Below are 19,804 nucleotides of genomic sequence, written 5' to 3' on the forward strand. Positions count from 1 at the left end.
ACTGCCGTCCGACTCACCTCACTGACCGTAATAATGCAGAGGGTTCTGGCACTGTGTGGGCTGGAACAAACAAACAGGGGCCGTATCCTCACTGCTGTTAGTTGCTGAGGTGAGACCCTCGTTCTGGTGTTGGCAAAGGGCATTTTCGATAGTTTCTAGTGTGGGGCCTTTGGGTTCAGGGTCAGGAAGGTCACAGTGTCTTCTGTTTTCTGTTTTACCCAACCCAGCTTTAGATATTGTTTCAGGTGCTCGCCAACAAGAATAAAGGCAGGACATTCTTCTTTTAATTGAAAACCCTGTCAATAGATATAATGATAGTTACTAGAATGATCGTTATATGGATAGATGGATAGACAGATAGTGGATAGATAGATATAGACTGAAAGCTTTAAACACAGCTTGTTCTCACTCAGAAGAAAACCTCTTGCTGGGTACTGTTGGTTGCCTGAAGGAATGGAAGACTTATTTGCATTTAACGTTTTACATAAGAGCTTTTAATTTCGCCTTTAATCAACCAGAGGCACTCAGGTCTTGTGATACGAACTAGACTAGGCTGTGACACACCTGTTTTGTCAGTTTGTAAGCGAGTTATTAGAACCGCTCTTGTGTTTCAGAGGTGTCGCTGCACTGCCCGAATCTGAGAGGCACTCTCCTCTTCTCCTCGTTTTCTCATTGTATTCCTGGGGTCATGTACCCCTGATGAATACAAGCAGAGCCCAGCTGTATTTGGACTAGGATGTTAATAAGGTGCTGGACTATAAGAAGCCATTAAACCAAGTCTGTATTTAACAGCAGCGCCGCTCCTCTTTGTCTCGGTCTGATGTGAGAAATGGCAGGATTGCACCCTGTTCTTGTGTTGTGTTCAATTCTTTGGCTAATTATGCATCAAGCTCGGCACCTGCCTCTATTGGGGGTCTTTATCTCAGCCTGCTAATCATTACCAAAAAGGGTCTGTGCGCTGGCAATTTCAAACCTCTTCCCTCTTACCTCTTATTTGATGTTTCTATTATGAGCTCTTTGTTTAAAGTATCACTGAGGGGAAACAAATTTGCTGCTGGGTTTTTTTTCAGTTTCCTCCAGGTAGAAGAGAACAAAATACACTTGCAATTTTTTGTATAAAATCAAATAAAAACATGCCAACAACTTGTGTACTTATATTGCACCTTGCTTACAATTTCAGAAATCACAGTTTTAACTGAAATAATGGAAAGGTCTTGGGATAATGAGTACAACAACACCAGCAATAAATACAAGGTAATGAAAATAAACCACAGTAGCTTTCCTTGAGGATCTTGTGTTTGTTCGGTTTTTGCTCTGCGGAAGATAAAGTGACTTAAATATCCTGTTTTTCATTCTGTGCATCTACCACCATTTTAAGGATGTGTATGTGGTGTGGCTAACATCAGAGCCGATAAAATGCATTTGTGCTTTGGTGTTTTTGTTGGGGGTTATAGACGGGTACGTACCTTAGAGAAAGGAAGAAATCCAGCCATTTCTACGTGTTTTCAGTGCAGTGGTGTGGGACGATGTGGATTTTGAAAGTGGAATGGCCTGATGTTGTGCAGGTATATGTGTTAAAGTGATCTATCCTTCAAGTTTCCATGCTGATTGCATTATGCAGAAAAATAAATAAATGCATTTAAAGGATTCAGTTTCATGTGCGAGTTGCTGTAGTCCATCTAACAAACTGCAAACTGCAATCCCACTCCTCCGACAATGCTTACAGCTTATCATTTTCATGTGTTGGTTTTATTATATTAACTTGATTTCCAGCCCTTTTCTCTCTTTTCTTATTGTATTAAAGTGTTTACGCTCAAGGCTCTTTAATATTCCTCATAAAAGGCAATCAGTTTTGTGGCACTGTGAATCCCTATAGGATAGGCTTTGTCTGGCTGTCCTGCGCTATATCAGGCATAGCTGGGCCCTTGTGTGCGACTGTGTGGGAGTGTGAGTGTGTGTAGTACCAACGTGTGGAGAGTCCAGGATAATTGGTAGAGCTTCAGCTCACTTGACTGATCACGGATAAGCAATAGGAGAGGACTCGGAGTAGTACTGAACATATATCGACTGTACCAAGAAAAAGGAAAAAGGTTTTCTGCAGAAAGATTAGAGTTCTTAGTCATTCTTTATGTGTTGTTTATTTATTATTATATAGTTTGGGGTATTTATTTACAGTAGAATTCCTTGTTTTAATGTGAGTTTGCACTGCTGTTGCTAACCAGGAGACATTGACATCCTCTTTTTCCTTCTGTTCATAAGCACAGATAGTACAAAATCATTTCAAACAAAAACACAACTCTTTAGAGCAATGCATTTAACGGCACTTGTGAGAAATCAGCGTCTTCTTTGTGGTATGCTATTTTGACACTTTACAATTATATGTGCTCTAATCAGTAACAGCCATGGCAGAACGAATACTGTATTGTTTTACAAGGTATTGTGCGTGCTGTTATATGGCAGGACCCTAGGCACACTGTACAATATTGCAATCATGCCTAATTGTTTTTATTTAATGGCATATTGTATTCAAGTAATAAAAAGTAATTGAAAGAGAGGGATTTCTAAAGCAATAACCATTTTATATGCCCAGATATAGACATATATTTGGGTTAGAAGTGGTTGTATTGTGTGTGGAAGCTAGCTACACTATTAGCCCAAATGTAAAACAAGGATCAAATAAATGATATCTCTGTGCAGTTTCTCTGTGTGTGTACATGCACTGCAAAGGTAATACAGATATAGTAAAGGTGTGCTGTTTGGCTATATGTAATGAGTAGCTTTATACTTTCTGAAGCAAAATCAGTTCAGTTTGGAAAGGAAACCAGAGGAATGAGTCCCAGGCAAGCTTTTGTTACTTTACAGGCCAATGTTCTACGTGATTGAAGATTATTTTCCGTATTTAAGGGGGAAGTAATCTCCGGTGCCAGAAACAGAACAGAACATACGGAGTTCTCCATTTTCAAATCCATGTCTCTTGTTTACACAGCAAAGCACTTCTAACCCATATCTGCCCCTCCCCTGACATTGCCCCGATGGTGGAAATATTTATGGCTTACATACTAGTCTGTCTAGTCGGTGTGCCTGACAATTCTCTCATTGGCTGCTAGCAGTCAGAGCGGTGAGGTAAAGATTGCACCGTGAGTGAAAAGAGCTCACTTCGTTTGGAGAACCTTTCTTCCTGAAGTCAAACCCCTTGGCAAAATAGAAAAATAAATGTTTGTGGACTGCAACAAAAGAATATGGTGTTGGGTGACATTCAAACGCACCCTAGTGAGAAAACTTTCAATAATAATTAATCATATCGGGGGACATTTAATGGAAATCTTCTTGATTACATCGACAAATAGATAGTGGATTAATATCAAGCCTGGTTTGACATAGGATACACAGACTGAAATGTAGTGCATGTATTTAAAAAGTAAAATTAATTACGCACTATTCAGCATTAAGCGGTGGTGTCAAAAAATGCAATTAATTGAGAGGTGTTCATAATCCTAACCTCCTTTTTCAACATCTCTCCCTCTTCCTCTCTAATTTTAAAAGAACTGGGAACTGTTCTTTTGTTGTTTTTTTTACTTGTGTGTTTTTTCACCTTTGATAATTAAATGATTTTCAAAAATAAAAATTATTAAATCCCCGTCTCCTTTCCTCTCCCTCTCTCTCCTCCCCAGGAGCTGTGCCGGCAGCGTATGGCGGTGAAGACGTCGGAGAGGCCGGAGCCCCTGCACTCATCCCGCATCAACAGTGTGTCGTCCCAGTTCAGCGATGGGCCCATGCCCAGCCCCTCGGCCCGCAGCAGCACCTCCTCCTGGTGCGAGGAGCCCGTGCAGTCCAACATGGACATCTCCACCGGACACATGATCCTGGTACGCAGTGAGGGCACCTTCTCTCATCTCTCTGTCTCCCTCTGCCTCTGTGTCTCTTGTCTTGCTATATTTTTGTCTGTCTTTCTCTCTCCTCTTTGTCTTTGTTATCTGTCTCTCTGTCTGTCTTTCTCCCAGTCTCTCTCTCTCTGCCTGTTTCTGTCTTTATCTTGTGTCTGCCACTCTCCCCACATCTTGGCATCTTAAGGTCTCCAACTCTCTCTCCTTTTCCCTTTCTCTCTCTCCTTCTTTGCCTCCCTCTTTTTCTGTCCTTGTCTCTTTGTTAAACACCGAGAAGTCTGTCTTAGATGCACACTGGGACATTTCTGGGTCAGCTACCGCTGCCTCAGCCACAATAAAACTCCAGCTCTGGATTGATGAATGTAGGCTGGACTGGTGGAGTTGGATAGGTAGTTTTTTTCCTGAAGGTTTTAAATCATGATTGTTGATCTGACCTGTGTGATCGAAGCACGTTAAAGATCCCCTCGTCTTTGGTGGATGAGTACAATAACGATTCAAAAGCTATCCTTTCCATCTCTTCTGGTAAAATAAAAAATCTATTTAAAAAGTACACAGTGAACTAGAGCCTTTGCTTTATCTCCCTCCCACTACTGTTGCAACTAGCCTTCAGTTCTCGTGTAACTGGCACTCCTCGTGCTTAAACACTGCCTCCCTGTGGATTATCCCTTCCTCCTGGGCTCCACATTAGGTAAGGACTCTTGCCCGGCCAGTTGTGTGCATGCCAAGTTTAAACAGAAGTGAAAATGACAAAGCGGGCCCCCGCCGCTCGAAGACGGATGCATTTCCCAATGCTCGTTACAGTGTGCAGCCGGAGTCCTCCTGGAACCCGCTCATGTGTGAAGATGTTAGGAGTTTCCCGGGATCAGTACTCACACACATGATCAAATATGCATCGGCAGGCTACAGCATACAAAACAAATGAAGCCAGAGCCATTCTTTGAGTTTCTACGGCGAGGTTAAGCGATTCCTGTAATAGCACACAACTTATCCCCTTGCACTCCAGTGAGAGGAGGAATTCAGCACCCCGGACAGTTCTCTTCACAATCGCAGTGTCCGTGAAGCTGTGAAGCCGTCCAGGAAGCTCCAGTCTTTTTGCTTTGTAGACTCTCATGTTGTGGAATAATCCTCCCCAAGTGAAGTTCCTCAGCCAGTCTGAACAAGGAACTCCCAGTTTCTTGATTTTTGATATTTTGATTGCAATGACATCATCCAGACAGTGGGAGGAAATGAATGGAAAGTCTGCCCACTGTACCTTACATGTAGGTGATTGTGCCACATTGTTACGCTGATGGAGAAACCTGCTTTGTTGAGCCTCAGCTGTATTCTTGTAGTTCACATGGTCTTCGGATCATTTCGTAGCATTGCACACTCTCCATTCTCAATGGGTTCTCACAGACCTAGAGAGAGGATATTGGGTTTGTTTTAACTTTAGCTTAGTTTTCTGTACGTGTTTTATATTTATTTTTATCAAGGTATTTACACAATTTAAGATGCGTCTGCATTACGGTCCTGGAAGTACAGCCAGTCATCTTAAACCGTCTGCTGAGGGGATATTCTGACTGCAAGTTTTCTCTGGGGCACTTTATCTGAGCCTGACGCCACTGATTTGTGCTCTGCTCATGGAGTAAAGGGGAGGTCCAAACCGTAAAGTTCCCGGAGGACCAAACCATACCAAACCGTAAAGGTGTTCAGGGCATTATTCAAAAGTCAGACAAGTTTTCTGGAAAATGTTCCACGTTTGCCGTTTGTTAAAGCCAACGCAGGAATGAATTAATGAACATAACTCGTCATCAGAAGATGTGCATTCTGGGTAGAGTTTCATGGCCCTTCTACAACCCTGCTGTCTGATCAGAACCATAGGGGAGAGAAGAGGTTCCTGTCCAAACCTCAGTTGCGGTGCCGTGACAGTTAGTCAGCATGCTGCACATATGAATGACAGTGCTGCGATCTTATACGTGATGTGCAAAATTAGTACCAGGGCAGCTTTGTTTGCCTTCTCAAGGCTTAGAACATTTTATTAATTTTCTTATGCCTGGCAACACAATACACTAAACCCAGCATCTGGTGGAAGCTTTTTGGTTTTGTTTGGTTTTTGTAATGCTGTATCTAGAGAAGAAAAAAACAATACACCAAGCTAAGGCTGTGTGATATGATGATATATATCGTGTGAGGATAGAAAAAACGTCTATCATTTAATATTATGCTCTATCTATCGCAAATCCCACTCTTTGCGGCAATATTTTTCGTCATTTGGACGACGCTTTGTGGTTCTTCCACACGTGCCGGGTGCAGGCAAGAAATTTGCATTCAGAAACACAAACAGACAAGGAGGAGAGTGAACTGACACAGAATAACCACAATAACCAAAAGATACTTTAATGCACAAGTGCACATGTTCCGCCCTGCTCTCGTCACCGGGCTAAACTCCATCTGCAAGCACCCCCACCCTCGCTAATTTAAATGTATATAATTTGTATAAAATTAAAGAATAATAAAGTTTGTTTGCATTTTAATAAATTGGAAAGCGATGCAAACAAATGCAGAATTTTATTTTATTTTTATTAAGATTGTGAAGTGATACACAATTTGTATTATTATTATTATTATTATTATTATTATTATTATTATTATTATTATTATTATTATTATTATTATAACTATTTTGTATTAACACGCGCTGTACCGGTAAGTAGAATCGAAACGCGACAGTCAGAGAAGAAATGTCCCTGTCTAGCAGATGTTAAATGCACCACTACAAACACGAATGTGTTAAATGTACCTGAATCTATACCATTTTACAGTGCATGTGTTGCGTGATTACTATTACTTGTAATTGCTGTTATGTGACAGTAAATCATACTGTGTATATATATATATATATATATATATATATATATATATATATATACCCATCCCAACACACGTAATAGTAATCACACAACACTTGTGCTGTAATGTGTTGCATTCTGCATATATTTACCATGACAGCCTGCATGTGGTATTTGTTAGTTTTGCATAATTAATAATTAACAAAATACTTGTAGTTTCAATGTCTTTGGTCTTATTTTGTAGCTTGATTGGATAAAAACAAGAAATATCGAGATATACATTGTGTTTTGCCTAATCTTCTAAAAATATCGAGATATTATTTTAAATTCATATCGCCCAGCCCTACAACAAGCCCGAACTCCACTGTCACAGAATAAATGCACGATTATTTCCTCCTGGCAAGCAGACTGGTTTGGTGGAAACGGCCCTACCATGCCCTTGCCGAAATCAGTCACCTGTCTAAAGAAGCGTGTTTTGCTGTCATTTAGCAGCAAAGCGCTCTGTAAGCTTATTTCGCTCTGTACATCGTGTCTGTCCCTTGTGCCTCTACACACTTGATTTCTTATACAGACTTGAAGCATGGCTTGTATCTCAGGTTGTCTTAAGAGGATTCAGTCTTGCTCTGTCTGTCTTTCTCCCCGCCCTTCCCTTTCCATCTCTCTCTCTCTCTCTGTATACAAAGTACATTATCTTGTCTTTTGTTGCTAGGCAAGTAAGTGTCGGAGATTATCCTGTATACGCTCTACAGATATTGATTTGTGATGTTGCTGTAAAACCGCCTCGCAGCTAAGAAATGACAGAAAGAGAGAAGTGGCGGCACACTACAATTAATTTACACTCACATGATGCAAATAATAATAATAATAACAATAATAACTGACAGCCGTTTCATGCTGCCAAAGCCACAGGGTTACTCTGCTTTACGGGTGTGAGGAGAGCATTGGCACAAAGGCTGTGTTCATCACGGTTTATTCTGTTTCATTACTTATTTTAGCCTCTTCCTTCCTCCCCCCCCTTACTGTATATCGCTATCTTTAGAGCAGTTCGATTTTAATAAAAGCCAAATCTGATCCAGCACTCGATAATCTCATAGACCAGCCAGGCTCTCCCATCCATCTCAGGGAACAGACACCCACGGACTCAGGGAGGCATCACCGTGTGGTCGTTGCTTCAGCCCCCCAGCACTCCCCCACCCCACCATTTTTTCTTTTCCTCGAGTGCATTATTTCATTTTGATTTTATTGAGCACCTTCGGCAGCTGTTGGCCACAAGAAGTGGGAGAGGGGGTTTACAGAGTGTTTGCCTGACACACATTGATCTCAGCACCTCCTCATTGGATTGCAATAATCCCTTTACACTTCTCTAAACTTCACTACTGCGACATTAATGAAGAAGGGGACAGTTGTGGTGCACAGGGAACATGGCTGCTGTTGTCACGCTGTAATAAACTGCAAACTTTGCAGACATGAAGCAGTGTGTCTGCTGGAGGTTGTGATTTTTACTGTCCCCTTTGTAAGAAGTAGGTCCCAGATGTGTCTGCACCGCACTGTGTGATTGAAGATTTGGCATTGAATGATTGAATGAGTCCTTGGTAGTTCTGTCAGCCTGTAGTTTACAGAGTTGTTGGTGTTGTTACTGGGCACGCCAATAGAAAAGAACTTTAGTGTTATATACATTTGTCCATCTGTATTTGGGGTGGGGTCCTTTTCACTAAAGATAATTTCATATGTTTTCATTAAATGCACTTTCTCCAACAAAAGACTGAAAATTGCTGACAAGTTCTGTAGTAGTCAGAAAGAGAACTGCCTTTTTTTTGCAGGGCGGAATCATCTAAATTTTTCTTGTGATATCTTTATAATACCTGTTAGAAGCACTGAACCAAATCACACACTGTACAGCAAAATGTTGTAGTCAAGTCAAGAAATTACCCTTTTTCCATCCCCACGAAGGTAGTGTCACAGAATAGGGCAGCTTTCAGAAACAAGCAAAGCATGTGGCCTAAGTCTCATTTTCGTTGTGGCCTTTCAATTGAATTGAGTTTCCTCGCCATTGTAATCAATTATGTAAAAATCAGGTTAGCTAACAGTGCCTGTGGTCAGTTGTAGCCCACACACAGTGAGCATTTGTTTCCAGCTTAGTATGACCTCATCTTTGAAGCGCTTTGCTTTCATCCTGGCTCTGACTCTTCAGAATCTGCGGCTATTTGTAGGCTCTTCATTCCTGCCTTTTAAAGTAAAATCATCGCAGTTTCTAATCTTTGTCAACTTGGCAAAGTTTCATGCATTTAAACAATGATTTTTCACCCACATATCTGCAGACTATACTCCACACTGTTAAGTAGAAAAAAATATATTGTGAAAGAATATACATATTAAAAATACAAAATTGAAACAATGTATATGTTTCCACCCCCCTGAGTTAATACTTGGTGGAAGCTCCTTCGCCGGCAATTACAGCTGTGAGTCTGTTGGGATCGGTGTCTACCAACTCTGCACACCTAGATTTGACAATATTTGATGATTCTTCTTTAAAACAAAACTGTTCAAGCTCTGTCAAGAACTTTGGGAAGTGTTGATGGACAGCAATCACCTGTACTTTCTGTACGTGATGCATTGTGTTGGGTTTGCATCAACCCTAACGCTTTGTATTTAGGCCATAACGTTCAGTTTTAGTTTTGTCAGACCACTTTTTTGCTACATGGCTACAGAAAGATTGTTTTTTGGCAGTACGTCAAATGGGATTCAAGGTGGGCTTTCCTGAATAATGGCTTCCTTCTTGCCACCCCTGCAGCTTTGTCCCAGTTCTTCTAAAAGCTCCTTGGTACCTATGGTTGAGTCTTTGCTTTAAAATGCTCTACCCAGTAGAGAGAACCATACAGGAACTGTTGAATGTATTTTGACATCATGTGAATCACTACAGTTGAACACAGGTGGACAGGTGAACTTAGTGTGTGATTTTTAAGGTGATCGCTCACACCTGAGCTAATTTAGGATTGCTATAACAAGAGGGGTGGACACTTATGCAGACATTTCTTTTCAGTTGGAAGGTTGAGTTAGAGTGTGTAGATAAATAGATTTTTTTTTTTTTCTGAAACCAATAAATTGTAAAGTATACACAGAATATGTATCCATGTCTAATTAATTGGGATCTCTGGCAGGATTTCACGAAAGACAAAGAAAGATTAATAAACTACATTTTAAAGATGCCATAGCAAGGTGTTGGTTTGCTGTTACTTGGACTTTCCTCTGACACCATCACCTATATTTTGTGTCCGATTGTAGATTTCCTTGCAGTTTCAAGCATGTGGAACATAAACTCATCCTTAAAAAGAAAATCGCAATCAACAATTTTGAAACCCAACAGGACATTCTGAAGCAACAAGCCTAGAAGAACACTTCATTCTGAGTTTCAGTTGTGCCACTTCTAATTTTCCCCCCGCCTCTATCTCCCGTGATTTCAATTTCAGGGTTTCAGAACAACGGCTTAAAAACCGACAATCTTATCAGCGGTTCTGCAAGCAGTAAAAGGAGGGATGGAAATCGTCCTGAAGTATTTCGAATGGAAAAAGACTCTTTCGGCTCTCTTAATTGCATTCGACTGGAGGGGCTCCCCTTCGCCACGCATTTCCATTATGCAGAAGCAAAGGGATAAATGCCTCTGATTCTCAATGGCTTAAACACATGAGTCATTCAGTTGACAGGAGAATGACGTTTCATTTTCTACGCAGGTGGTCCTTAAATTGCAAATAATAATAGTCCCCAATTACAATGGCATTCATACCACAGTCATATATATCCCCATACATGAGTTCTTTGAGGTACAGATACTGGAGAATAATGTAAAAGATATTGATAGATTTACCCAGGCTCATACTGGCTTCCCCTCTGTGTAATTATTAACAGATGGCCTTAAAAGCGCAAACGTTTCAATTTGTCCGAGCAACTGGAGCACAAGGTCGTTTCTCTGTGTAATTTGCCAGTTTTGAGCAGTACCACTAAGAAAAGCATACCTTTTGAAGTACAATTTGGGCTGATTTATAAATACAATACTAAACCTCCTCACCTCAGCTTAAATTGTTGTGTGTGGAAGTGTGACTTTGGCTGAGAGTATAGTAGTGTAGCTTCACATGCAACTTTTCCCAGAAGTACCACAACACAACTGGCCTTCCACATCAGCATTTGTAACTTTGAGGCAGCCCACTTCATGTTTCAGCAGATCTCTTTCCAGCAAACGGTTTGGAGAAGAGGAGGGGGAGAGGGCTATTCAGGATATTCAGAGTGCACTACAGAGTTGTTTTACTTCACTTTCGAAGCCCTGGTTCTTAAATACACTCTGTTTTTGAATAGGCCTTGTGTACACATGTTCAGCTTTGTAACAGTGACGACACATAGCGTTTCTGTATGAAGTAGCGCTCACCTGTACAGTTGAGTTGGCACTTGTTGGGTAATGCTACATACTTACACGTTGAAAGGAACAAAGTTGTTTTTCATTTTAATACTTGCTTTGCAGCGGTCAGTAAGCACTAGTTAGTTAGTTAAATAAAAAAATGGAAAAATTGTGCAAATAAACTGTATTTTTTATCAAAAGCTATAATTGACTTTTAAATGACCAATCTTTTTTATGGGTAACTGGATTGTTGAGCATGGAAACATAACTAATCTACCTACTGTGAAAAACACTGGTACCATGTTCGTACATGAGCTTTAAAACAAAATGGCAGCCGTTCAATCGAGAAAACATGAGACTGATACAGATTTACACAGAGACTGTATTTCCATTAGATAGTGCCTGGTTAGATGAAGTGCTATGTTATGTTTTAATTTGTTGTTTGTGCGGAAGAATTAGTTTGAATGTCCCACTATAAAGTGCTCCATCCATGACTGCTGTTTCAATATTGGACCCAAGTCATTATGAAGATAAATGTATTTTTTTTCCACTCATACTTCCAAAAGGTGGCCCAAATGTCTTCATAATAAGAATTTACAGATTTCTTTAACATTTCTTTTGTCCATTCCTGTTGTCTTATTCCTTAAAAGAAAAACTACTTTGCAGTTGTAGATCATTGCAATAATAAACAGTGTATCCAGGCCCATTAAAAACTTATTATAGCCTTCTAAAATTAGGAATGTATTTTCCCTTTTATGAAACAAAAAAAATGCTTTTATAAATGTGTTTTCTCATTTAATGTTCGGTGTGATCGATGAAAAAAGCACTGTCACCTTTATAGAGACTTGTTTTACCTCTTTTCCTTTCTGTCTTTCTCTCTTTTCCTTTGCTTTCATATTTAATGGGCACCGGTACTGTTCCATCCAAGCCCTGTCTGAATTTGTGCCTTTGTTCGCAGTCATACATGGAGGACCACTTGAAGAACAAGAATCGCCTGGAGAAGGAGTGGGACGCCTTGTGTGCCTATCAGGCTGAACCCAGTGCCACCACCGTCGCACAAAGAGATGAAAACGCAAAGAAGAACCGCTCCAACACTGTGCTCGCCTGTAAGTACATCAAAGACCTGCCCTTAAGAACTGGTCTTGAGGATCTCAAACCTTTCTGCTGTACAATAAGCGTCAGAGACTCGAGTCTGCAATTAGGTTCGGCCCCGCACTTCCCTGTTGAAAGAAACCTGTGTTCCTTTTAGCACAATCCTATTTGGGACTTAAACTGATTGTCTACTGAACCGAACTACGTCTCTCCGAGGTGACCCAACAAGTTAATTAAAACTAGGTGGTGATACCTTCATCAAATTAGTGTCATGTTTGCTGTATTTAGTTGTTGTCAGACACCTTTTTTAGAATTGTGCACCTCTGGGAAATGTCTGAACTGGGATGGACAAGCGATGACTTGGTGGTTGTTTGTAGGATGAGTAGAACAACAGGTTCGGGTTTGAGTTCCTGTATTTTCTCAAGCGTCAGACGTGGCCATAATCTTGAAATACACGTTTAATTTTTCGACTTCAGACAAAGGCAAAGAGTGTAGTTCCTATGTGATGCTGTAGTCTGCGGGTATAGCAGTCTGTTTAAGCTGAGCCTTGCCGCCGTTTCTTTGACCACAGACGTGTCACGGCGCGGAATCAAATACTTCTCTTAAAAAGTAAGTGCTCTGCAGAAAGGACCCGATCAAACAGGCTGCTCTTCAGATGCCATCTTTAAACTCATGCCAACAGGACTGGCATTATTTGCAGGACTAAAGAATCAGCTCACAAAATTCCCCTGGAGCGTGTTTGTTTGTGTAGCTGTGACTGTTGTGTTGGCATCCCTGATTCCTGTATTATAAGAGGACAGATGGATCACACACTCTCACCATCAACTGAGAAAAAACCATCTCATCAGTAGATTATACATGGCAGAATTGCTTTCCCGTTTACCAGAATGCTAGCTTGGTATTTTATTTTTTTGTTTGTCTTCTAAAAATTTGCTAATTTAAATGTGTAAATATTAATAATTAAAAAAAAACCGACATACTGTTTAATGAGTAAAAAAAATGACATTACTGGACATTACTTTTAATACTGGATCATTCGATGTCATGCATGCTGCTGTAAATGTTAACCAGTGCAGCAAAATACAACTTAGGCTTATGAAACAGGTGACACACAGTGCATGCCAAGTACACAGGCTTTTCACACAGCAGCAGGAAGATGATTTGTTTTTCTCTCAGCTCTATGTGTGCGCATGTAAGTCTCATTGCCCCGTTTTTGTTCGTGCGTCTCCCAAGTTCGCTTCATAACACCGACAACCAAGGTGAATCCAGCGTAGAAATCCAAACAGGGCGAGCTTTGACACTGAATAATGAATTTGCAGATTGACAATTATCTTTCCTGCCTCAAAATCAGACATTTACCATCTCATAAACCATATAAATGAAGCTGAGATTGAATGTGGGTGTTTTTTTGGCAGAAGAGTCTGAAAATATAGATTCTTCGGTGATGTGAGAGGTTACAAATGTTTTATAGGCACTTTCTACTTCAATTACTTCAGCTTCTCCCATTTTGTTTGCCTGGCGTCTTATTATGTGATCCTTTACGTTAAACTTTAAGAATAAAACATTAATATATACACAGCCACACACACACACACACACACATATATATAGACAGACACAAGCATAGAGCTGCGCCACTAAATTATGCATTTATTTATTTTACAGATGATCACTCGAGAATAACCTTGAAGGTTGAAAATAACCATGGCAATTCAGATTACATCAACGCCAGCCCGATTGTGAGTATCTGTCTGCATACCAAAGTGTGTTGTGTGTCTCAGGGACCTCTCAGTCAACAAAGCTATAATAGCACAGTTTTGGTTAAAAGCATATTTATACAGTACAAGGTAAGAATTATAATCATAATTATACATGGCTGTTTAACAGAGGTTTCAGCTCTTTCCTGATTTGTATTTTTCATTTATTTTTATTTTTTAAGTTCTGTGCTTTATTGTTTTATATGTCCTTCCTTACCTGGACAACAAATTAAATATATTGAACCAACAGAGAATGCTGGAAAGACAGTGGGAATTAACAGTGACCTTGAGCTACTTGGCATGATTGGTGCTCTGCTGGTTTCTCCAGCGGGTGTTTGTGTTCACATTCACACACATTCACACACACACATTAGAGACCAGCAGCAGACACTTTGGGCTTGTGCTTTTGTTTTACACTTATTACTAAACAAACAAAAGTATGACTGAGTTTTTTTTAATATATATTTAAATGTTTCTGTTTGTTTTCTTTACAACCACATGTAATTAGAAAAGGGAAGCTGATTTAAAAAAAAAATGTCACGTTCAATTTCAATTTGAATCCAAGGTTCATACTGGATATACTTTGAAGTTTGCACTATACATTGACTGTACATTAATTATATATATATATATATATATATATATATATATATATATATATATATATATATATATATATATATATATATATATTAAAAAAAAGATGGACAAAGGCAAATCTGCCAAAAATACATGTTTACCCTTAGGAAATATTTCAATTACATTTTATTTTTTATCATAGCATCAGTTTCTTTTAATCAGAGTAAAGGTAGTTGTTTGGAGGAGGATGGTTGCTTGCTGCTGATTCCTGGGTAGATTGTTCTCAGTTGAAATGTGTTTTTGTCACAGAACCATTTACTGTTGTAAAGTTAAAGCAAAAGTGTTTCAATGTAGAGCATTACTGCACTTGCAACGAAGAGGGGGTGTAATGTAATCTTCCTTCGTAAGATTAAATTTTAATATGCAAATCTGATTAGAGTCTCTGCCGTAATGTAGCGGATGTTTTCAAGAGTCTGGAGTCACATGATGGAGATGCTTTAATAATGATCCTCCTGGGACAAAGTGAAAGGCATTTTCCCTTAAAGGGTTCGCCAGAGGTTCATCTTGGGTCAGGGTCTCCTCCAGGTTGTAAAGAGGGTTTCTTTATCAGGAAACCACTTAGCACGTTTTGTCTCCAGCCAGTGTTTTAAATGTGCGCCGGGGACACGAGGTGGCTCAAATACAATATCCGTGCTTCAACTGCTTATCTGACTTCACAAATCTGGAAAATAATGTCCTCCGTGCGCTGCTGATACAAAGCACAGAAAGTGCCTTAATGACAGTGATGTTTTGAAGCCCTGATATATGCCCAGACCCAGCCTATCTACTGTCCTCTTTGGTCCAACAGTGTCCCAAAAGCTTGGTTAATTTCTTATAAAGATCCCTAAGAAAACTATGTAAAATGTCATCCATCTATCATTTTTTGTGTGTTTGATCAAATACACTTTTTAACTACACCATGCATGCTGATTTATCTGTGCCCAAACAGTACACCTCATGTCCTTAGTGTCCAAAGCCTGGTACCACACTACTGTGAGCTTGCCCTTCTATGTACACAACATGGTACAGAAACCGTGCACCGCAGAACTGGAGACTGCTTAGTGCCCTTGGCTTTTACATCTTGCACTGGAGTGTCATGCTCTCAGAAGTACTTTCATCTGCTCAGTCACTTCAAACCAAGAAGCAAAATCATATCAATGCGAAACTCAGTTTTGCCAGTGTAGGTATTATAGCTAATCCCTCCCTCCATCCTGCCAAGATATCATATTATTAACATCTCAGTGCCCTTGTTTGTTACTTGTCTGCATTTTGAAGAACACTTTTGAATGGAATACAACGCTGATTCTTTCCAAAAGTCTAGTGTGACCTGCACTATCAAACCGGCTAGAGAGTGCTTGAGTTTTTGTGGGTCACTTTCCAAGTAAATACATACTTTCAAATTGTTTCTCAGGAAGCCAAGCCTTATTCAGGGAGAAACTGATTTCCGGTCTTGTAAAGACGTCTCAAAAGGACTCTTTGAGAAGCAGACAATGTGCAGAAACACACACTCACACAGAGGAAGAAACTGGGGGATACGTTTGTTTCCCAACAAGACCATGTGTGACAATCGCGAAAATTGTTGTCCGTCTGGATATTGAGAGGGAAAACTACAATATTATTTCCCACCTCCCCCTCCATTCCAGCACAAGAGCAGGCCCAGGAAACAATGAAGTAATAGCCATTCCCCTGATGGATGAAAGACTGGTAATTACAACATGGGGAGATCCTGGCTGTGCCGAACAAAACTACGATAATTACATCTGTCACTTTTGTACTTAGTCCTCATTAAATTTCAGGGGGCAAATCACCCACAAGTTTTCTTTGGAACGCGGGGTCACAGACGCAGACAAGCGCTGCCCCCCCAACCCCCCCCAACCCCCCCCACACCGGTAGAGTGACACAAAGTCCCATCAAGTGCATTAGGACCCCCCCCAGCTGACGATCGAGCAATGCTGATTGAGGAAATGTCATTAACGGGGTGGAGAAGCAGCGCGCGCCGTGAAAAACAGGCCCCACGCGTGCGGCATGGAAAGCAGCGCCAAAAGATGTGCAGGAGAGGAGTCGGAGCTGGAAATGTGTTTGCATGCGGTTGTGTGTGTTTTCCACAGCTGTCGATTATCCGCCCAGCCGCATATAGAATCGTGTCGCTTCGATGTCCCAGGTTTCAGTGCTCGCTCAGTGATGTCATCATTGCGCACTATTGCTCCTGTCCTTTTGCTGTGTTTACTCTCGTCCCAGACTTGGGTCTTTCAGATGATTTTCACACACAGTGCTTCGGTGGTGCAGTAGAAAATTGTCTTAAACTTGGTTGTACAGGGAGTTTTTTTATATATTTGTTAATCAGAGCTGTGAAAGAGATGGAGCCAAAAACCTTCCATTGCTTTTTTTCTTGTTTTTTTAGTCCATTCTGCGATAGAAAAGATTGCTCTTCATAATGAAGGCATTTCAAAGGAAAGGTTCGGTGTCTTTGTATTACCTAGGCTTTTTCTATGGAAGCTGTGATTACCTTAATTTAAAGTTAACCCCTTGGTACTGAACATTTCTCTGCAAGTAATTAAATTGTAGTTGAAGGTCTAATCTTCTGTGTAAGCCACAGCTAATTTAAGTGTTTTTATTATTTCAAGTCATAATGGAAGAGAAGACTATTAAAGACAATTTGATGTGTGCAAGTCTCGGATTTATCTGTCTTTTTCTATAATTGCTCTGAGCTAAATTGGTCTATCCAATAATTATGTTTTCTGCACAATAGCATCCATTAGTGGCGTAATAGGTGTGAATGTCGCTCGCTTATTGTCGCGATTCATGACACATTTCGGCCCCCAGTACTTCTCTGTTCTTTTCAAAGATCACAAATGTGGCAGTCTTCTCTAATGGAACAAAAAAGACAAGGAAAAGAGAAGAAAAGAGCAAACAATCCTGCATCGATTCGACGTCGGGTTTTTGCACACATTTGTACAGCAGACGAGGTGATGACACACCGAGTTAACCCAACACACACCGTCACAGGCTGTGGTGTGCCGCCGCATCGCTTTCTCTCAGCCAGCTGTGGTTATGGTGGTAAGCAACGTGTTTAATTCACAGCATCTCACTGGAGGCGTGGATTCCCCTCATTTACCCGGCACTCTGCTTGAAGCGCGCATGACTGATGGATTCAAAGCAGATATCAGTGATACTATCTGTTGTTTTTCTTCCTCCCCATAGCCGTGCCCAGAATGATCCACAAAATATTTGCATTTACCGCGCACTTGAGTAAACCAGCCGTGTGGTGAGCTCGATCGTTCCAATTTAATTATTGCCTTCTTTCTCCATCTCTTTCGCTGGTAAACCTAATCAATGATGTTCCAGAGTGTGCAATGAAACCCACGCTCTTCATCCTGTCCGTGTTTAATTGAAAAAGGAACCGCGTTCCCATGCTGGAAAGCACTCCAGAGTCTCGCCCTGCCTCGGTGGGGAAAGGTGTGCAGATCACACTGATACTTTGATGAAGTAGTCTGAGACGGTTGTGTGCACATTAGTGGAGGATCTCCACCCAGAACCAAGGCACTTCCTCTCTTGGTGAAATGTGCAGCTCTCCTATCCTTGACAGAGTATAATTGTCAGTTGTCCTGTACGACTCCTGTTAGCCCATCGATATCTCCCACCGGGGTATTGATTTAGTTTCTTCGTCGTCATCGTCATTCCTTCCTAAGAAACTCCTCTAATTATTTCCTCCCATGCATTCCTGTCGTGCATCAGTGGTTGCGCTCCATCTGCACCCAGCCAATTTAGAAGGTTACACTAATGAGGATTATTAACGAAAGGCCTGTCCACAGGAGGAAGAAAAATATATAATAATAATAATTTGCATTAGGCCTAGACTGTCGCCCCACACTGCAGACCCCCTTTCCGCTGGAATCTCTCTGTCTGACACAGGAGCAGCAGACATTGCGCTTTCCTGGCGAGATAAGTCAATCGAAATATTCTGCAATTACTCATTGGACCTGGGTAAAGACTTCCAGCAAATTGAATGCTGGGAATCAAATCTGTTCATGCTGTGAATAGGATCCTCTGTACCCAAAGAAAAGAACAGAAGAAAAGCTAAACCTGATTGTTATTAACAAATTAGTGCCAAATTGTGCACCATTGGATACTGTTATCAGTTTATTAATAGAGCTTGTTTTAAACCTATAACCCTGATATGTTCTTCCTTTTAGGATCAAGTGCATTTGTTTATTGTAGGGGTTAAGACATTAAATGCTTTTTAATTATATTTTGTCTTTCTTTATTATTATTGCATCGAGTATATCAACCAGCAGTCCAGTCTCTTCGATTAATATAAAGGATTACAAATCTGAAAGCACCAAGTCACTAGGAGGTGATTGAAACCAGACTGGTGCTATCTCTAGGAAGAATTTATTTTTGCCTTAAAAGAAAAATACTTATTTTTTGTTCTATTCTCTAAACCAATTTATGAAAATGTCCTTGTCTAGATGTGTTGTATACAGGGAATGTGTGGACTGAGGACACACACACACACAGGCACACGCACAGGTCTTTGTTTGTCCAGCCTGTAAATTGGATCCTTTGGCACCCGTTCCCACAGACCCCAGCCTAATCAATCACAGTGATTAGCAGGCAGTCTGCTAACCCCATCTATCTTCATCACTCTCTCTCTCTCTATCTCTCTCTTTCTGCCCCAGATGGATCACGACCCCAGAAACCCAGCCTACATCGCCACCCAAGGGCCTCTCCCCGCCACCGTCGCCGATTTCTGGCAGGTAACGTACAGTCGGCCTCTGCTAATTATTCACCCCGACAATTAGCCTTGCCCTCGGGGGCGTTTGCACAATCCATCACCTCATCAGGGTGGGAGGGAGCAGTGCATCGTGGGAGAGAGGACCTATTGCACCCCAATGGCATTGATCTTTATTTATCTCCTCCTGCTAGACTGGAGAGTGTTGAGGTCTGCATGGAGTTTGGTTGGGATTTTTTAAAGATTATTACTCTAAAGAGTCTGACCAGCACTTTGTTGAGTGAACTGTTTCAGGTGTATTATGTTTTATATATATTCCTTATTGTTTTTATTTTAGATTGTGGATCATATTTATTTATTCTGGTCTTTCTCTTGTATGAGCATAGGCATCTTTGAAACAAGAAATTCTGGTTATTGTAGAAAGGTGATCTGGTGTCTGATGTTTTTAAAAAGTATCCAATCTGGTTTTTATTGTATTTTTTTACTATAACTATAAATATGTGTGA

The 19,804-nt window shown here is 40.6% G+C and overlaps 1 protein-coding gene across 1 annotated transcript in view; it reads left to right on the forward strand.

The window, feature by feature from the left end:
* Positions 1–19,804, forward strand: part of ptprn2 (protein tyrosine phosphatase receptor type N2) — a 261,458-nt gene that overhangs the window by 221,770 nt on the left and 19,884 nt on the right. Inside the window, exons 14-17 of the mRNA XM_066688002.1 lie at positions 3,672–3,866; positions 12,058–12,205; positions 13,857–13,930; positions 19,246–19,323. Coding sequence (XP_066544099.1) covers positions 3,672–3,866; positions 12,058–12,205; positions 13,857–13,930; positions 19,246–19,323 — 495 coding nt within the window. The remainder of the gene's footprint in view (positions 1–3,671; positions 3,867–12,057; positions 12,206–13,856; positions 13,931–19,245; positions 19,324–19,804) is intronic.

This window comes from Amia ocellicauda, chromosome 2 (genome assembly GCF_036373705.1).
Source record: "Amia ocellicauda isolate fAmiCal2 chromosome 2, fAmiCal2.hap1, whole genome shotgun sequence".
NCBI classification, from domain to species: Eukaryota; Metazoa; Chordata; class Actinopteri; order Amiiformes; family Amiidae; genus Amia; species Amia ocellicauda.